General features: G+C 39.7%; 1 protein-coding gene across 1 annotated transcript; it reads right to left on the reverse strand.

The window, feature by feature from the left end:
* Positions 1-665: 665 nt before the first annotated feature.
* Positions 666-15,950, reverse strand: LOC146487076 (nucleolar GTP-binding protein 2-like). The gene is made up of 21 exons (XM_085091955.1): positions 15,775-15,950; positions 15,396-15,486; positions 14,491-14,585; positions 12,917-12,996; positions 12,060-12,212; positions 11,812-11,842; positions 11,097-11,151; positions 10,293-10,359; positions 10,158-10,187; positions 9,335-9,463; positions 9,128-9,241; positions 8,626-8,651; positions 8,020-8,122; positions 7,506-7,610; positions 6,195-6,353; positions 5,171-5,263; positions 3,992-4,596; positions 2,983-3,260; positions 2,242-2,472; positions 1,210-1,289; positions 666-909 (listed from the first exon to the last, which is right to left on the reverse strand). Exons 1-21 carry the CDS (start codon positions 15,842-15,844, stop codon positions 772-774), a joined length of 2,733 nt encoding a protein of 910 aa, XP_084948081.1. The 5' UTR covers positions 15,845-15,950; the 3' UTR covers positions 666-771.
* Between the last annotated feature and the right edge of the window lie 1,257 nt (positions 15,951-17,207).

Here is a 17,207-nt window from a genome sequence, read left to right on the forward strand (position 1 = left end):
TCCCATTCTTCTCGCGGACCGGATATGACAAGAACAATCCCGCGCCACTCGGGCTGCTTTCCAGTCCCGGGGAGGGGTGGGGGAGGAGGAAGTAGAGATAGAGGGAAGCTTTGCCGAGAGGTTCAACCCCATAGTTTTTCACATACCAACTTTACTGAAATTTACCACCTTCATGCGAAGTGACAAAAAAGTACATCTTTCTTATACTTCAAGGATATGGCAGAGACAAGAATATTCTTCACGCCATTGTCACAGCAGTACTATTCACACTAATCTTTGCGTTGTAATTTCTGCCTGTGTCAGGAGTTACTGCTCGGTTTTTGCAGCCGTCTGATACTTAGATTAAGTTACTACTCGTTCCGTTCACAGACTAATTTTGCGTCCCTTTCACATACTAAAATTCCAACTTTCGCTCCCTTTTGCATATGCTACGACGGTAACAAGAGCCTCCCCGTACATCCCACTACATGGAGACCGCCCCCCTCCCCCCCAACTTTTCAGACACCGGGAGCAGGATGTGACGAGCAGGTTCTTGTTTGTGGTGGAGCGCGGTGTGCCTCTTATGTCAACAAAAACAGCGACAACGGAACAGCTCTTTTCTCTGCCTCGCCTTACAACAATTCATGCCTGTCCCTCCTATTTACAACTTAGACGGACAAACACAGTTCTCTGAAATAGTATTTTATTTGGTCTTTACTTTTATCGTTTTCGTGAATTCCGTTCTTCACCGCAGTTCAGTAGCCTTCCGTCATCTCTGATAATTCTGTTGATTTACTTCCTTTTCCTTCCCTTTCGGCCAGTCTGTCCTTCTTGGTGTTTCGCTTTCTTGTTTCGATTCTTGTTTTTTACATTCACTGCTTCGTAATAACGAACACCAATTTTCTGTTTATTCGTCTTTAAACGTGGTTGCTGAAAGCCAAAAGAAAAAAAAACTGAATGGAGGTCTATAAATAATTAATTAGCGTTTGGTTTGGTTTTGCAAGGCTCGCGCTACGTTCTCAACCAATGACAAGCAAAACTACACCCAATCGTGCCTCGCTCGCACGGGTTTTCCCGCGCTTTGGCACCGGCCACGTTAATTTGCTTTGAGTTGTGATTGGTTCATTGCGCTATATGCGTTTGTTGTGATTGGCCAGAGTAATTACTTTGGTAATGGTTTTACGACACTCAACTGAAGACCGCTCAAACAAGCGCTTCTAAGCAACTTACCTTTAACTTTGGCGAATCATCATTGTCGTCTTCATCTTCGCTTTTCCGTTTACCAGGTCTTTTACCAGAACTCCCAGCACCTGTTGAATAAAATGGAAAAGGTCCAGCCGTAATTCAAGTCTGAAACTAAGAAATCATGCTCGTTTACAAAACGCTCCCCCAATTTGTTTTAATTTCCCGATATCGTCGCACTCCGTCAATCCTTAAATAAATCTCCAGCACAAAAACAGCATTTTGAGGAGCTAAAGAGGGTTAATTTTGAGTGGATTCAAATCGTAGGGAAGACGAATAAATCAAGGTATTGTTAAAACACGAAATTATTAAACAATTCGCTTTCAAAAAGGCCAATTGTTCACAATACATGAACGTCAAAAAAGAGTTCTTGTACTCATGCTTAGAGCTCGAAGTTTGATCTCAAAGTATACATTCACCACTGCTAAACAGTAAAATGCATAAAGGTCAAGTAGTACGGGCAACATTTTCTACGTGCATTTTGTCGTGCAACAAAATATTGTGTTGCAAGTTGCGATTGTTTATTCCCCGTATTACCCCCTCCGCGCGAAAGAAATTTTCATGTTGCAGAAAGTAGAAACAGCGTCTACTTTTTTGCAACATGAAAATTTGTTGTGCGCCTTGGTGGTAATACGGGGAATAAACAATCGCAACTTGCAACGCAACATTTTGTTGCGCCACAACAAAGTAAAGGATCAAAACTTCTTAATGACATTCCAAATGAAATGAAGTATCTTAACTCAGTCATGAGTTTTAAAACTCGTATTTTAGAATTCTATAGATCACAAGCTTTTTAATTACTTTTAAGTTAGTGGCTGTATTTACGCTTTTTAGGTTTTTTTAGATTCTTTTCTTTTTTGCATGGCCCTTATTGGTATCGTCAGCATTTTATGCTGAAGAGGTCACCCTGGTTAAATCACATTTATTATTATTAAGTTGCGAGAAAATGTTGCCCATATTACTTGGCCTTTATAGAGGTTTTACGGCCGTAAACTTCAGCAAGAGCAGAGTTCCCAATACCTCCTTTAGCATTTCTGATGTCTGCCGCTTCTCGTTTTGAGGTCTTTACTTTGCCTGGTCGCGCTCGCGGAGTGTGATTGGCAGTTGTGTTCCCGTGATGCCTTTTGCTCTCCTCATCATCGCTTCCCAACGCCTCCACGCATGCGATGTAGGGACTAACGGAAACCGAGAAGCGTTTTTTAGTAGGCGTGGTCCATTCTCGAGCCTGACGAGAAGGCAGTGTTAGAGCACCTAAAATGGAATTCCGATCAACAGTTAACAACATTTAATTTCATCTTGCAATATTAATGTAATGCAAAGCAAGTGGTAATGGGAGCGGCAATGTCATGTTCCATGTTCGTTGTCTAGCAATTTACATCCCCTCCATATCCCTCCACAGTATTTTGTAGTTGGTTTGACTAGTTGCAGAACGGAAGCCATCATACGACTGTCTGAAAAATGACTTCGCCTACACTGTTTCACACGGTAAAACCGCCAACGAAAATAACAAACGCCAATTATCATTAAGAAACCGAAGAACTGAACACGTCTGTGTGCAGTTCAACGAATTGAACGAGCCAGGTGGCTAAAGCGACGGCGACACGTGAAAGGTTTTTTTTCGAAGAGCAACATGATTTTTAGGGTATGCACCAGTGAACTCTCGAAGTCTGAACCCTGGACATTACACCACGGCCTGTAAAGCAAGGCGCGTTCCTCTCGGCGGACTGGGAATGATAGTCATGTATGAAATACTCCCTTTACCTGGTGAATTTCTGTACTTGTCAAATAACCTCTGTTTCTTTTTATCAGCTTCTTTGTTCAGTCCGGCGACCGAATCTTTCCCACGTTCGTCACTTTCCAATTCTCCTCCCTCAGCTGAGAGTCCATGTTCGTCATTGCTCTCGTCGGCTTCAATTTCCTTTTGATCACTGCTCTCCTCCTCCTCCTCCTCCTCCTCCTCCTCCTCCTCCTCTTCTTCTTCTTCTTCTTTTTGTTCTTCATCATCATCTGTGTCATCTTCACTCCCAACTTCCTCCTCTCTTTGAAGAAAAAAAATTACTTTTGTTACTACGCCTACGTTCTGCACATCTCGAGATACTCGGGTTTCCTATGGATGGTGGCTACTAATACAGGGATATTTTGGCGCGGTTTAAAATTATGCGGAGAAAAAGAAAATTGGGGGGGGGGGGGGGGGACTAACCATGCATTTTTCAGAGATAATAAAGCTTCAATTTGACAAGAAAATTCCATCAATTGCTTTGTATTTTAGAACTTTTTAGAATTATTGATTCTTAATTATCTCTAAAACTGAAAGTGTGTAGTTACCCCCAATTTTCTTTTTGGATTGCAATAGCCCTTGCTAAGATCTGCTTTTCCCGCATAGTGATAAACTGCGCAAAAATACCTCTGTAACCAGCACTTAACAAGTATCATGGTTGGCTGTCAACTTCGAGAACAGAAAAGAGAAGTAATTCTGTCACTCTGGCCGCTCATTTTCATTTTCATGAATCAGCGGTAAACTTGTGCGATGTAATAACAGCTCTGATTAGGTCTCACGCGACTAGCTTGCAACCCTAATAGAAAACAAACAAACTACAGAACAATACCCCCAACCCTAAAAACAGTAACAGCTTCTACACAATTTAAACAATTACAAGCTTATGAGAGCTGCTACACTACTAGTAAATTTAGTGTCAAAATACCCTGTGATTCGCGTTCCGTTGTCTTGTCGGGTCGAAAAATCATCGCGTGCAAATCACCCTATACTCACTCGGATTCATGTTTCCCATAAGCTGCTCTGATGTCTTCCTCCCCTTCGTCCTCCACATCCCCGTCGCTGTCCCCTTCATCGCCATTTTCTAACTCATTTTCGCCACTCTCTGATTCATCCCCGGACTCACTTTCAACGGAAATGACATCTTCTTCGTCTCCGCTGTTATCCTCTAATGGCCGTATATCTTCCCCAGTATATTCTACTCCCACATTAATTGCACTGAAATCCTGTTTTACATGCGGATTAACACGCTTTGCCATCTGACCAGAAAGTTCTGTGTTTTCGTTATCCGTACCTTTCATATCATCACCATTTTTTGTACCTTTAGTGTCATGAGAATCTGTCAGAGTGTTGTTTTCATGGTTGGCGCTTTTGGCGGTATTTGTGTCATGGGCTGAGGTATTCAGAGAGTCACTTTCCTCGCCATTAACTTTTAATTCGTTTATACTTGAACTTTCTTGTACAATTTCCGAAGTAGAAGTTTGACATTGTTCTTCACTGGATTCGATTTTCGTTTCCTTTACAAAACTTTCCGTCAGAGGTGGAATCCTAGATGACGTTTTTCCTTCGTTTTGTATTTCTTCCAAATTAGATTCCCCTTCCTGGAAAAAAACAAAGGAACGAAAGAAAAAGGGTTGGTGAGTTTCAACCTTCATGTTTAGATTAGAAAACTTACAGGAATCAAGGCGATATTGCTGGCGCGGCTCTTTGCTTTCCTTCAAACTCAGCAAAACATACAACTCACTTCGACCTCGTTCCCAGGGTCTCTCCTCTCCTGGTACGTGAAGAGGAGCGACCCTGGGAACGAGGTTGGTTTGCCTTATGTATCTCACCTTAAAAATTACAGAAGTATTAAAATATTTTTAATGTCTAAGGGCTGAGCAGTGGCCCAACCCTTTTGATGTTCACTACGATCATCTCCGCCCTACTCAATTAATTCAACAAAGTCCAATCGTCTTTGAATGTCTGCGTGATAAAGCAAATAAGCTAGAAGCTAAGATAAAATTATGGACAACGGTTAGAGTAGATTCACTAAAATATAAAACAAAACAAAAATATGACAGAGAGGAACCCAACCAAACTAAATTACTTTTGGGCATCTTGGGTAAGAGCAAAAAAAACTCACTCACTGGAATCAATTCTTACATGACAAGCTAACAACACAAGCCAGTTTACCTTGCTTGGTGGAGCGACAAAATATGGCAGCTTTCCTCGTTGAAAGTCGTTCAAGATCATTTTACCTACAGTGTTTACATCTGCTTCACCACCCTGAGGAAAAAAAGTTGTAATATGGACAGTTTTAAGTACAAGTGGGCTAAGATGAAACAGGGGGAGGGGGAAGGGGGAAGATAAGTCACTAATAAATTTTAACAAAAATGGGAACTGCTCAGCTTTCGAACTAAGATTTAGGTTTAATAGATGAAGTCAGAGTACTGACCACAGCGCATTGGGATCACAGGCTCCAGAGGAATTCTATTCGACTGTACAAAGCTGTACAAGACACATCTTACCTTGTCAATTCTAAAACATCTTATTAACTTTGTACAGTAAAGATCGCCAAAATGAAATCCTTTTGAATTGTAAAACCGTTCTCTGCTTCCATATTCTTCTATATTCCATCTTGGTACGGTTTCCGCTATGTTTCAATTACAGCCAACAAACGCTGACCGCGGACGCAATAATCGTTGCCCGGATAGCAACAAATACTTTGGTCTGCGGTATATGCAAGTAAACACAGGTCAAAACATTACCAGGAACATCATCGAGGGAAAAAAGAAGGACAGAAACAGAAAACGGTTACAATTTAGAAGAACAATTTCTTTATTGTACAAATTCTGGAATTAACACTATGGGATGTGTCTTGTACGATCGAATATGATTCCTCTGGCCTGTCCTGAAGTGACAAAAATGTGAAACGCTTGCATTTCGATACCTAAGACTTGCATTTTGATACCTAAGACTTGCATTTCGGTACCTCAGACTTGCATTTCGATACCTAAGACTTGCATTTCGGTACCTAAGGTTCGCATTTCGATACCTAAGACTAAAAACTGTCAAAAACTTTCCCTTAAAATGAGAGATAAAGAACGAACAAACTAATCCCCTAGAATGTCACATGTAAGACTAGTGAGTCACCCACGTCGATTTTGCAAATACCTTTTAACAGACTACAGAATTAATATTATATTTTAGGCGGTACCTTGAGTAGTTTGCCAGTCCTTTGAGCGAGTTGTTCTAAGAAGTCCGTGGCGTCCGTCCATGATGATATTTTGTACGTCTTTGTTATGTATTCACGTTTTACTCGCTCCAGTACTACAGGGATATGACACGCTGCATCTTTCACATTCTCCACACGAACCTGACCGCAATACGAAAATGAAAAGGTTCAGAGCGATTATTTCACACTCAGCTCCATTTGAACCAGTACTTTTCTCAAAGTCCCGAGAATCTTTCGGACCCGAAAAACTATTTTGCAGGCACAACGTTCATTATCAGAAATTTGATTTGTAATAATTTTGAAAGGTAAAACGTTAAACACCTTCAAAGGTACAAGATGAAAAAACACAGTGTTAGCTTGCACGGAAAACTACCACTGATTGATGCAAAACGGACTTCAAAAATACCTAACTGACACGCCTGAAAACTCTCCGGGAGTTTTGAGAAACAACCCCCCCCCCATGCAGAAACATTCCATTTCCCTAAATTTTGGACGAACGCTCAATGTTTATTAGGGAAGTATTTTTGTTTTCAGAGCAGCGTTACTTCCAAAACGTTAACGTTTTGCAAAAAATGTTTATGCAACAATGAAATGCCGCATACGATTGAAACGGAAGTACCTGGGGCGCTTTCCATTTTAATAGCCAAAATTGTAGGTTGGACATTCGGACTTTCCGTGTGAAATGGAAAGGATTTTTTTTTTTCAGTCGGTCCAAACTTGCAATCTCATTTATAGTTGATCAAAAAACGTATAGAGCGGTTTTTAATTGAGTGTCGAAAGTAATTGCGTTTTTGCTTTGGTTTTGCATTACTACGCTCTGTGATTGGTTGATAAAACTCGTGCCACTTTCTCAAGCAATAAGATGTAAAACCAAAACCAATCATGCCTCGCTTGCACGCGTTGTTTTCCCGCGCTTGGCGCCGGTTACATGTATTTGCTTCGAATTCTGATTGGTTCATCACGCTGTTTGCGTCTGTTGTGATTGGCCAGAGTAATTACTCTGGTTTTGGTTTTACAACACTCAATTGGAAACCGCTCTATATACGTGGTGACGCAATGATGGCGCAAGAAGACAACAAAATGGCAATCGAAGTTTTTGTGCAAATGGAACGTTAATTTCCATTCTGACCGGTTGGAACATTAAAAGTGGAGTACCTCCAAAGGTCGTCCATTTGTTCCGGAAAATTCCCGTTTGATCCGCGTGTGCCATTTACATTTTCACCGGTTGGACCGAAAAGCTTGGCTAAATAGAAAGTTCCCCTGTCCTTTGATTTCTGTAAAATCACTACTCACCACACCCTTAAGTATAATATCAGTCTCTGAGTCACCACTCGGGTACACGACTCCAGGACAATCAATCAAATAGATTCGTCTCATCAGTGTTACATACTGCCACACCTACAAAATATAGAGAAAGGATTAGTGAGATCACTGAAATATCATGGTACCAAATGAACGCTTGCACTGAGCTACTGGAAAAATGCTGTTACAATTAGTCATTCCATACGTCCTCTAGAGGAGCTTGATATCAGTACAGCCTCTCTCATCAAGGGGTTATTTCCATTTTGAAAAGAATAATATAATCACGTCATGTATTTTACCAACTTTATCGACTACTACACCAGATTACACCTTTCCTGTATCTGTTCATCCTTCTCTTTAAGTCGAAAGATGGAACCCTGAAAAGTTACTATTCAAATTAAAATTGTTCAATGGTACAGTCTCGCCAGTGTATTATAAGTAATAAATGTGTGCTCTGGCTTTCGTGGGAAGAAAGAAGTTTATATCTCAGACGTTTCTTCTTCACCTTTGTTTCTCCAGCGATGGGTGCCACGTTGCAGACCTTTTTAGCTCTGAGTGTGTTGATAATTGAACTCTTGCCGACATTAGGGTAACCTATGACACCAACACTGAAAACAAAACAGCAAATAGAAACAGATTTACCCACCGATTAATTTTCTTGTTACAATATTCCTAATTACTCGACTACTAAATAAAAACTAAATCCGTGTAGAGACACTTAAAAATAGTTGTCGTCGTCATTATCATTGTCATTGTCATTGTCATTGTCATTGTCATTGTCATTGTCATTGTCATTGTCATTGTCATTGTCATTGTCATTGTCATTGTCATTGTCATTGTCATTATCATTATCATCAACGTCCTCATCATCTCCAAAACTCAGGATTCTACTGATCCAGGTTTGGACTCTATTTTTCAAACAGCTATCACAAATTGCATAAAAAAATCCAGTTTTTGAATGTGAGAAAATATAGTAAGGCAAGTAAATGTTTAAAGTTAAAAACTTCACACACACATTGCACCTTACAAATAAGCATGCACAAGTTGTATAGCCTTCACAAATAACTTTCATGGCAAAAAATATCAGCAAATTGTTAAAAAGCGGACCAACCTTATTTGCTTCTTGTCTGTATGAAGCTGCAGAAAAAAAAAACAAAGTTAAGAAAGAAATGAGCAAAAAATAGGCTCACTATTAATATGACTTCACATTCATTATTTGGTCTTATTTTTAGTTTGCCAGATATTCCAGATAAAATAAAGAAATAAAATTATGTATAAATCGAATAAATAAATAAATAAATAAATAAATAAATAAATAAAAATTTGGACTTTCAGTGGCTTCCACAGAGTGGCTCTTTCATCCACTGTTTCCAGGTTGAATTGGTATCTGGGAAAATCCCTCGGAGCAAGGACGAGAACCAACAACAAAATATTCAACCGACATATGACGTAGGTTCCTGGTATTGAACCCCAGACACATTGGTGGGAGGTGAACACTACTGTACCATCACTGCTCCCCTAAGAAGAACACAAGAACATCACTGCAAAATGCATGCTTTTTCATGCTTCTAGTTTTGTGAAGACAAACAAAATACAAGTTGGGGAACACAAACCTTGGCAAATTGTCTGAGAAGGTTAATGAGTGCTCCTTTACCAAATGGGTTTGTCACGCTCGCATGGAAGGCAAGAGTAGGGTATTCCGCCGACAGAACTGTTACCCATCTTTGCTGTAAAGAGGAAGACACCACACTGTAACAACTGTATGTTAATTGAAGGTATAAGAGTACAAAATAATGTCCTACTTTAGGTCATTTTCTTACCGTCACCCAGGTTGGCACAAGATCACATTTGTTCAGGACAAAGATCAGATGCTTATGCTGTTTTTCTTTCTTCATAAAAGATTCAATATGGCTGGAACGTGTTCCCATTGGGTCACGAGCATCTAATACCTGATAAGAAACATGTAGGTCACTAATGACACTTCAATGGATATAGCATAAGATTTTGTGGAAGCTGGGAGGGGAGGTCATCTCCTCACTTTCCACATGTCATTTCAAGTCTTTTTTATTATGTACACTGTAGTTCCAGGAAATATCCCAACTTCCCCCAGGGAAGGTTATTTGGCTTACCCCCTGCCACCCGCCAACCTGGAAATTCCACTTTAGCTTCATACTTTCCGTTAAAATGTTTAGCCTTAGAGGCCCCCCTCCCCTCCCTTTTGGAATTTTCAATAACCCTCTATGGGGAGGGAGGGGTAGTGTGGATATTTCCTGGAACACCACATTTACTTTCATTGCTACTGCAAAATACCACTATCTCTCCCACCGCGACAATGCCATTTTTTCTCCTGGGGGATGGGGACAGGGACAGAAGTAATCTAGTTCCTGCTTTGGTATCTTTCAATCTGTGACTCATAACATTTTGCACTTTTTTTCTGGTGAAAATTTATGGAATATTTCAAAACCTTTTCTGTTTCTCCTGTACCCTGATTGCTCCCCACTCCCCTTTTATCCACATTTTCCAATTACCTCTGCCCCTAATATTTTGGGTTGAAAGGAGTGTCATTTTTTTAGCCATTATTGCAGTTTTAATTAGTGAAATGTGATCATTAATAATATAACCTAAAGTCATCAATCAGCTTACCTGTATGACAACATCAGAGGAATCTATGACCTGGAATTCAAGCAAAATCAAAATTACAGAAAAGCTACTTTGTAATTGATTACACAATACACGTGACACAACATAAATCTCATCAATTGAGTCAGCTTTTCTCACCTTATACAGCTCATTCCAGATTCGTTTTGATTGTCCTTTTGTGAACAGTGATTCTTTAGCTTCCACTCTGAAACAGAAGTTTCATCAATTGAAATGTTACTCACCTAACCTATGGTAAGCTACCACCTAAAATGCCATGAAACATGGTTGCCTGGGAGAGAAGATTCCTCGAGAGATGTCTTGTAGACTCCAACAAGACTCCCATCATCTCGACCAACCGCATCTCAAACCTCCCAAGGTATGCCATCTGAAGCAAAGACTTATTTCCCTAATAAAACATTGTCGCCCTGTAATTTACTGCAGATCATCTTAAAGCCCCACTTTCTCCAACAAAGTTCAGTTCCCCTAAGGGCAGGAGTCAAGTCATGCATAACGACGTACTTCACTGATCATTTAAAAAAAAAAAGAAGGAAATTTTGTCTTAGAGAGAAGTGGTTTGCTTTAAATCAGAGGAGATTGCTTATGAGAAGTGTTTGCACAGGAAGGTTCACCAGTCCTGTCTATGTTCCCTTAACATAAAGCAATGAGGATGAGCATAATTTGCATGATCATGTGGACTCTGAGAGGAGCACTACTTAAACTTAAATGTTCAACAACATTTTTCACAGCTGCCAGTTGACTTGATAGCTCACTTGTTAAAGCACTGCACTGCACCGGCATATTTACAGCAGTCATGAGTTCAAATCCTGTTCAAGAATTTTTTTTAAGCAAAGTTACATATAATTATGATGGTCTAATGGTTCCATGTCTTTGAGAATAATAAACATTATTAACAGTTAAAATGTCAGTAACAAGAAACATTACTTTTCACCATCATCCTCTCGCACAAGGTTCATGTCCTTCTCTTCATCATACATTTCTGAAAAACACGTTTACCAAAATGTTAATACATGTGTATATGTTGCAGGTTAAAATGAATCCAGGTTAAAATGATTTCAACCTAGGTCGATTTGTATTTTCCTTTGTTAAGGTTGGGTAATTTAGATCTAAAACAAAGGAAACATACAAATCAAACTAGGTTGAAATCATTTTAACCTGGGATTCATTTTAACCTACAACATATACATGTAAATTCATTTTGCTAACCGTGATCTAACTGATGATTGTTTCCAGTCAGTGTAGCAAGCACACAACATAGTGAACAGACACCAAAAAACCGCACCATATAATAACCAATAATTATTGTGTTAATCACCAAAATATGAAGTATGCAATATATTTTACTCTTTCTTAGTTTTAATTTTTCATACAGCTCTGCAACCTGTTATTTAGAGTATCACTGTACATATGAATAAAGGTTATGATCAATGAGAATAAAAAAGTTACAGAAAACAAGTACAGAAGTTTGAAGCAAAGACTATCTGGGTTAATAAAACAGTTAGCGATAAAAAAAGAGGTTGCAAATCAGTGTCTCTTTCTAACACTGATGCCATTAAAAGAGAAAACACAGTTATCACTGCTAATAAATTAAATTTGATATAAAAATTTAGTTAAACAAAGCTATGACAGAATTCCATACCTGAAGACACCTGGGCTGCTTCCATAAAACTCTAGGGGGAAAAACGAAAGGAAGTGAAGTGTTTCCAGGAAGACAAAAACTTTTGTTGAGAATTGCATAATTTTGGTCATGTGTCACAATGCTACACTTTTCTTTTAAAAATCAGACAAATAAAAGAAAGAAAGAAATTAAGAAAGAAAGGAAGGAGGGAAGGAAGGAAGGAAGAAAGGGAGGAAAAAAAGAAGGAAGGAAGACAACACTAATCACACCTGCACATCAGCAGCCTTGAGGTTTGGTCGTTTGCGCTGTGCTTTGGGTCCAAAAGTTGTTTCAAACCCCTCTGTATCCAGAATATGAACCCTTGCTGACTGAGCTCTGTCATTAAGAAGAGATAAGGGCAGCTTACTCTGCCTCATCACAACCTGTGAACAAAAGGATATTAAATTTAAGAGAAGTTTGATATTAAGTGAATACATCATAACATGCTCTGTTTCCATCAAGGAGGGGAAAGGTTTTTTTTTCTAGTTTTGACTTTGGGGGTGGGGGTGACTTTGCCATGCAGTACAAATAAATTCTGAGCTTACAAATATATTACACTACTAAATTATAAATTTTTTGATGAGATATAAGCCATGGGAATTTTTGGATGTCAAATTATGGCTTCATGTGTATCTCAGTGGCAAGAATTCAAATCAGTCAAACTTCAGTCAAAGTGTTTGAAAACTCCAAAATTTATTTTACAGTCTAGTACCACTCTTGAGTGACCACTAATAATAAATATTTATTATCATTAGACAGTGTCTATAATGTCAAAATGCTTGAGAAACTCTTGTAAGCAACCACCTCTCCAAGCCACTCACTTTTCCTGGCATTTCAGGAGGTTACTTAAAACAGGTTCAACTGTACTTCAATCCAAATTGTTTTTTGCCTCAAAATGTCAGCTTTGATAATGATAAATCAGGTGCAGCTTATTTGTATGTTAACTGTCAAGTTGTTTACAGTTTAGTCCTGCAGCATCAGTAAAAAATGCCCTCCATTAAATGTTAACCTCATTTCATGCATAAATCACTAAGTCTGACTGCAAGTAGGTCCATTTTTGTACGCCGAACCAATCATATCGACTTACCTTATATGGGTCATTTAGAACCTTCCCCATCTCATCTTGAAATGATTGCAAAGCATTTTGGGTTATCACTCTTGTGTTTCCTAATGGTAAATAAAGGTGATAAAATTCTGACTTTAATGCAAGTCTTATTTAAAATTAAATTCATATTATTAATTTTCATCCACACAATAACACAACATTTAAATTCTATTTGGGTTCCAATCGCTGTGTCACTGTGAACTCCGTGGAGCAGTTTTGAATTAAGTGTCGAAAGTAATTGCACGTTAGTTTTGGTTTCGCTTTATTATGCTCTGTGATTGGCTGACAAAACTCACACCACTTTCTGAACCAATGAGATGTAAAACCAAAACCAATCGTGCCTCATTTGCACATGTTTTCCTGCGCTTGGCGCTGGTTACATGTATTTGCTTTGAATTCTGATTGGTTCATTGTGCTGTTTGCACCCGATGTGATTGGCCAGAGTAATTACTTTGGATTTGGTTTTACAACACTGGATTGAAAACCGCTGCAAATTATTGCGATCACATGATGCAATGAATTACACACCCATGACAAACTTGTTACTTTGCAAGTACAACAGTCAAGAACCACCTGCAAACTTAATGTTCCACCAAGGGTGTTCAGCCATAGCAGGCCTGCATTACAGGTTATATTCCTTAATTAGAGTGGTGAGGGGTATTTGTGATTCGTGAATGACTTTGAAACATGAAAGAACAATAATATTTAATAATATTTCGAAACTACCAAAACTTCCACAGTTAAATCTCTATAGTTATAAGCTCTAAAAAGCAGCCACCTCTCGTCAGTGGCCACCTAGGTTTTCCATTTTTGGTGGATTCAGGCATAAACAGTTCCTAATAGGGGGCACTCTTTTCTATCTTATCAGTAGACACCTGCGACGACTGAAAAGGACTATAAATAGTGAAGGACAGTGACTGACTGATTGGCTGCCTGGTTGCTGGCAAGCAGGCTGGCTGGCTGAATGACTGACTGACTGATTGGCTGCCTGGTTGCTGGCAGGTAGGCTGGCTGGCTGAATGACTGACTGACTGACTGGCTGGCTGGCTGGTTGCTGGCAGGCAGGCTGGCTGGCTGAATGACTGACTGACTGATTGGCTGCCTGGTTGCTGGCAGGCAGGCTGGCTGGCTGAATGACTGACTGACTGGCTGGCTGGCTGGTTGACTGATTGACTGCCTTGCTAGCTGGCTGACTTACTGACTAGTTGGTTGGCTGGCTGGCTGGCTGTCTGATTGCCTGGCTGACTGACTGACTGCCTGCCTGCCTGCCTACTTGCCTGGCTGGCTGGCTGGCCGGCCGGCTTGCTGACTGCCTGGCGGACTGACTGACTGCCTGCCTGCCTGCCTGCTTGCCTGGTTGGAATTGGCTGGCTGGCTGGCTGGCTGGCTGGTTGGCTGGCTGGCTGACTGGCTGACTGGCTGGCTGACTGACTGCCTTGCTGGCTGGCCGTGGCTGGCTGGCTGGCTGGGTCACTGACTGGCTGGCTGGCTGACTTACTAACTGACTGGTTGACTGCATTATGGTTTAAATATAAAGACTGCATCTTTGCACTCACCAAACCATTTTCTGTTGGGTGCAACTCTGGCAACTTCTCCTGGTGCAGCTGACTTCTGGAATGGAGCTGCTTTTACTATTTTTCCTTTCTTGTTTCTGAATAAAGGGAAAAAAGTTATGCAAAGAGAAAATCTAATGTCTAAAAATCAGACAAGAATTACTGGAGGTTCGATCGAGCGATCAATGATTCCTATAACAGGCATTATGATTGGCTGGGTGTGTGGACACATAAGCCAATGAGCGGCGTTGTTGCATTTGAGAATATACGTGCTTGAATTGTCCGCCATATTTGTTTATGAATATTTCATTTGCGAGTTTATTTATGGAAAACAGAAAAAACAAGGAAGGTTGGATTTGCTTTTCTCTAGTAAAGCGAAGCAGTTAAAATTGCAGTTAAATGAAGAACCTGATAAAGTCAATGGAAACAGGAACACCAGTAGAAGCCGAGAAACCGACGCAAAGAAGGTTTCAGCAATCGTGGAAAACAAAATATGTATGGTATGACGAGGCTAAAGATGCAATGTACTGTACTTTGTGCCAAGATAATGGCAAGACCACTTCATTCACGGCTGAATAAATTTCCGAACAAATACGCTTGAAGGCATGTTGTCTTCTTTTTCGGAGCTTGGATTCTCACATTTCAGTTACGATGAGACTGTGGTCAAAGATAACATCATTAAGCTGTCTACCATCTATGTACATTCGGATCCAGATCCATAATGACCCAGTTTATCTCTCAAATGACCCACTTTTTTGTCTGTATGGGCCCTTGGACCCCAAGATGCAAAATCCTGGTGAGAACACTGCCATTATAAACAGATCTCATGTTAGAAAGAACATGTACAGTTAATACTGTGGGGCAGTTTAGAAATCTCTCCATTTTTACTGCACAGTACGTAGTCTCACCTTATGGCCTTTCCCCCTGATTTGTACATCTTAAGTCTGTTGATTGTTGTCTTGTCTCTCATGTTGGATCCTGCCGCTGGCTTAGGACGGTCTGCAAATGTTTATATACTAGTTGGAGTTGTTAATTACTTGAGCTTAGGGAATGGGCAGCACACTTTCACCAAAATTTCTCAAGTATCTTTTACTTATTTCGTTCGTTATTTAGCTAATCGCTTGTTATATCCTCTTGTACCATCTCGTAGTTTCTATTTAATATACACGTACACCTTTAAACTAGACCATCTGCTCAGTTTGTGGAACGAGTTAACATAAATTTAAGTTTATACCACAACGTACCTCTACGTGAAACGAATCGTAACTTTTTTGTTTTTTTTATTACCTGGATTCATACTGCTGTTTGATTTCCTCGCGGATTTTTCCGCCCCTGATCCTTTCCTTGTCTTGACCATGGTTGTTCGGGGGACAGCTCGAATGTTTTCACGACAATTTCGATTGCCAACTGCAAGAAAAACACCAAACTGCTTGCTTCTCAAATTCGATCGGCCATATTGGCCACGTGCGAGCTGGAAACTAGCACATGTGACGCAATCTCTCCCCAGTGCTTCTCATATTTTGCCAGTAAATTTTCACTTTCCCCAGTGAATTGAGTTTAAATATCTTTTTTTTTTTTCTTTAGATTATTATTTTGGAACACAAGCTTCGCTGAAAAACTCACCTTGATTTCTGATACAGACACATAGTTTCTGTTATGGTCAAACCAAATTTTTCTAGTTTAAAACTGCTACAGTAAGACAGGTGTCAAGTGAAGTCTCCTTGTTTTTCTTCGACAGCCGTCACCTTTGTCAAAGCGTTTCAGATACAAACCACGTAAAATTTTATTGGGAAGTTCCTCTCGAGAAATTAAATAGTTAAAGTTTGGTCAATTTCTGAAATACCTAAATTCACAGTGGAGCTTGGTGTGATAAAAAAGCCCTAGTTTCTAAGTATTGTATTATTTGTTCTTTGAATTTAAAATTACCATTAATTACTGAAAGGTAACAAAAATCTACTCACTGGTTTATTTTACTCTGATGGATGAATCAGATGGATTCCTATTCAGCGGATAAATGTCTTGATTTTGATGCTATCCACGTTCTGCTTAAAACTTCTCTGCTCTGAATGCAAATCAGAAATTAAAGGGCTATTGTTTCACATTTCAAGTTATCGTACGGCGCTAAAGTTCTCTATGGTGAAAAAGAACCTTATGAAATCGGTGTCAGTTTTTCTAAGCAATCTTCTCCCTCAGTGCTCTTTTCATCTTAGCTCCCCGCTACCACGTGCACGGCTTTGCTGCTACCACACCAAAAAAACTGAAAACCAAAAGCAAAAAGCCAAGAATGGTTTCGCCTAAAGGCTTAAGTTTTGCTTTATCCATTTTCTATATTTTGCCAGATCATGATGGTGACAGTTGGAGTCTATACTGACTAGAAGGATTTCAACAGTTACAGTGTTTTTGCGCATTGCGCAAGAGGGTATTCCTCTAAAACGAACCAGTGGCTTCCAGTTGTAATTACAGGTATCTTTTAGCCACAAGATAAAGCTTATCTCAAGAGAAATTGTCCATTTAGTTTATTCACTATAACTGAACTAAATTGGTTTACATGTCATGTTTTCTTCTATTGCTCTGAACTTAGTTGTTCTCAGTACTTATATTTTACACAAACCTCGCCGGCTATTTTTCCTCCTAGATGCGAAGAAGTGGATAAACTGCTGACTAAACTGTCAGTTACAAAGAGGCTTTTTCTTTCGGCATCCTGTTTTAGGCAGGCTGCA

The sequence above is a fragment of the Pavona decussata genome, unplaced genomic scaffold (genome assembly GCF_977016875.1).
Source record: "Pavona decussata unplaced genomic scaffold, jaPavDecu1.1 SCAFFOLD_19, whole genome shotgun sequence".
NCBI classification, from domain to species: domain Eukaryota; kingdom Metazoa; phylum Cnidaria; class Anthozoa; order Scleractinia; family Agariciidae; genus Pavona; species Pavona decussata.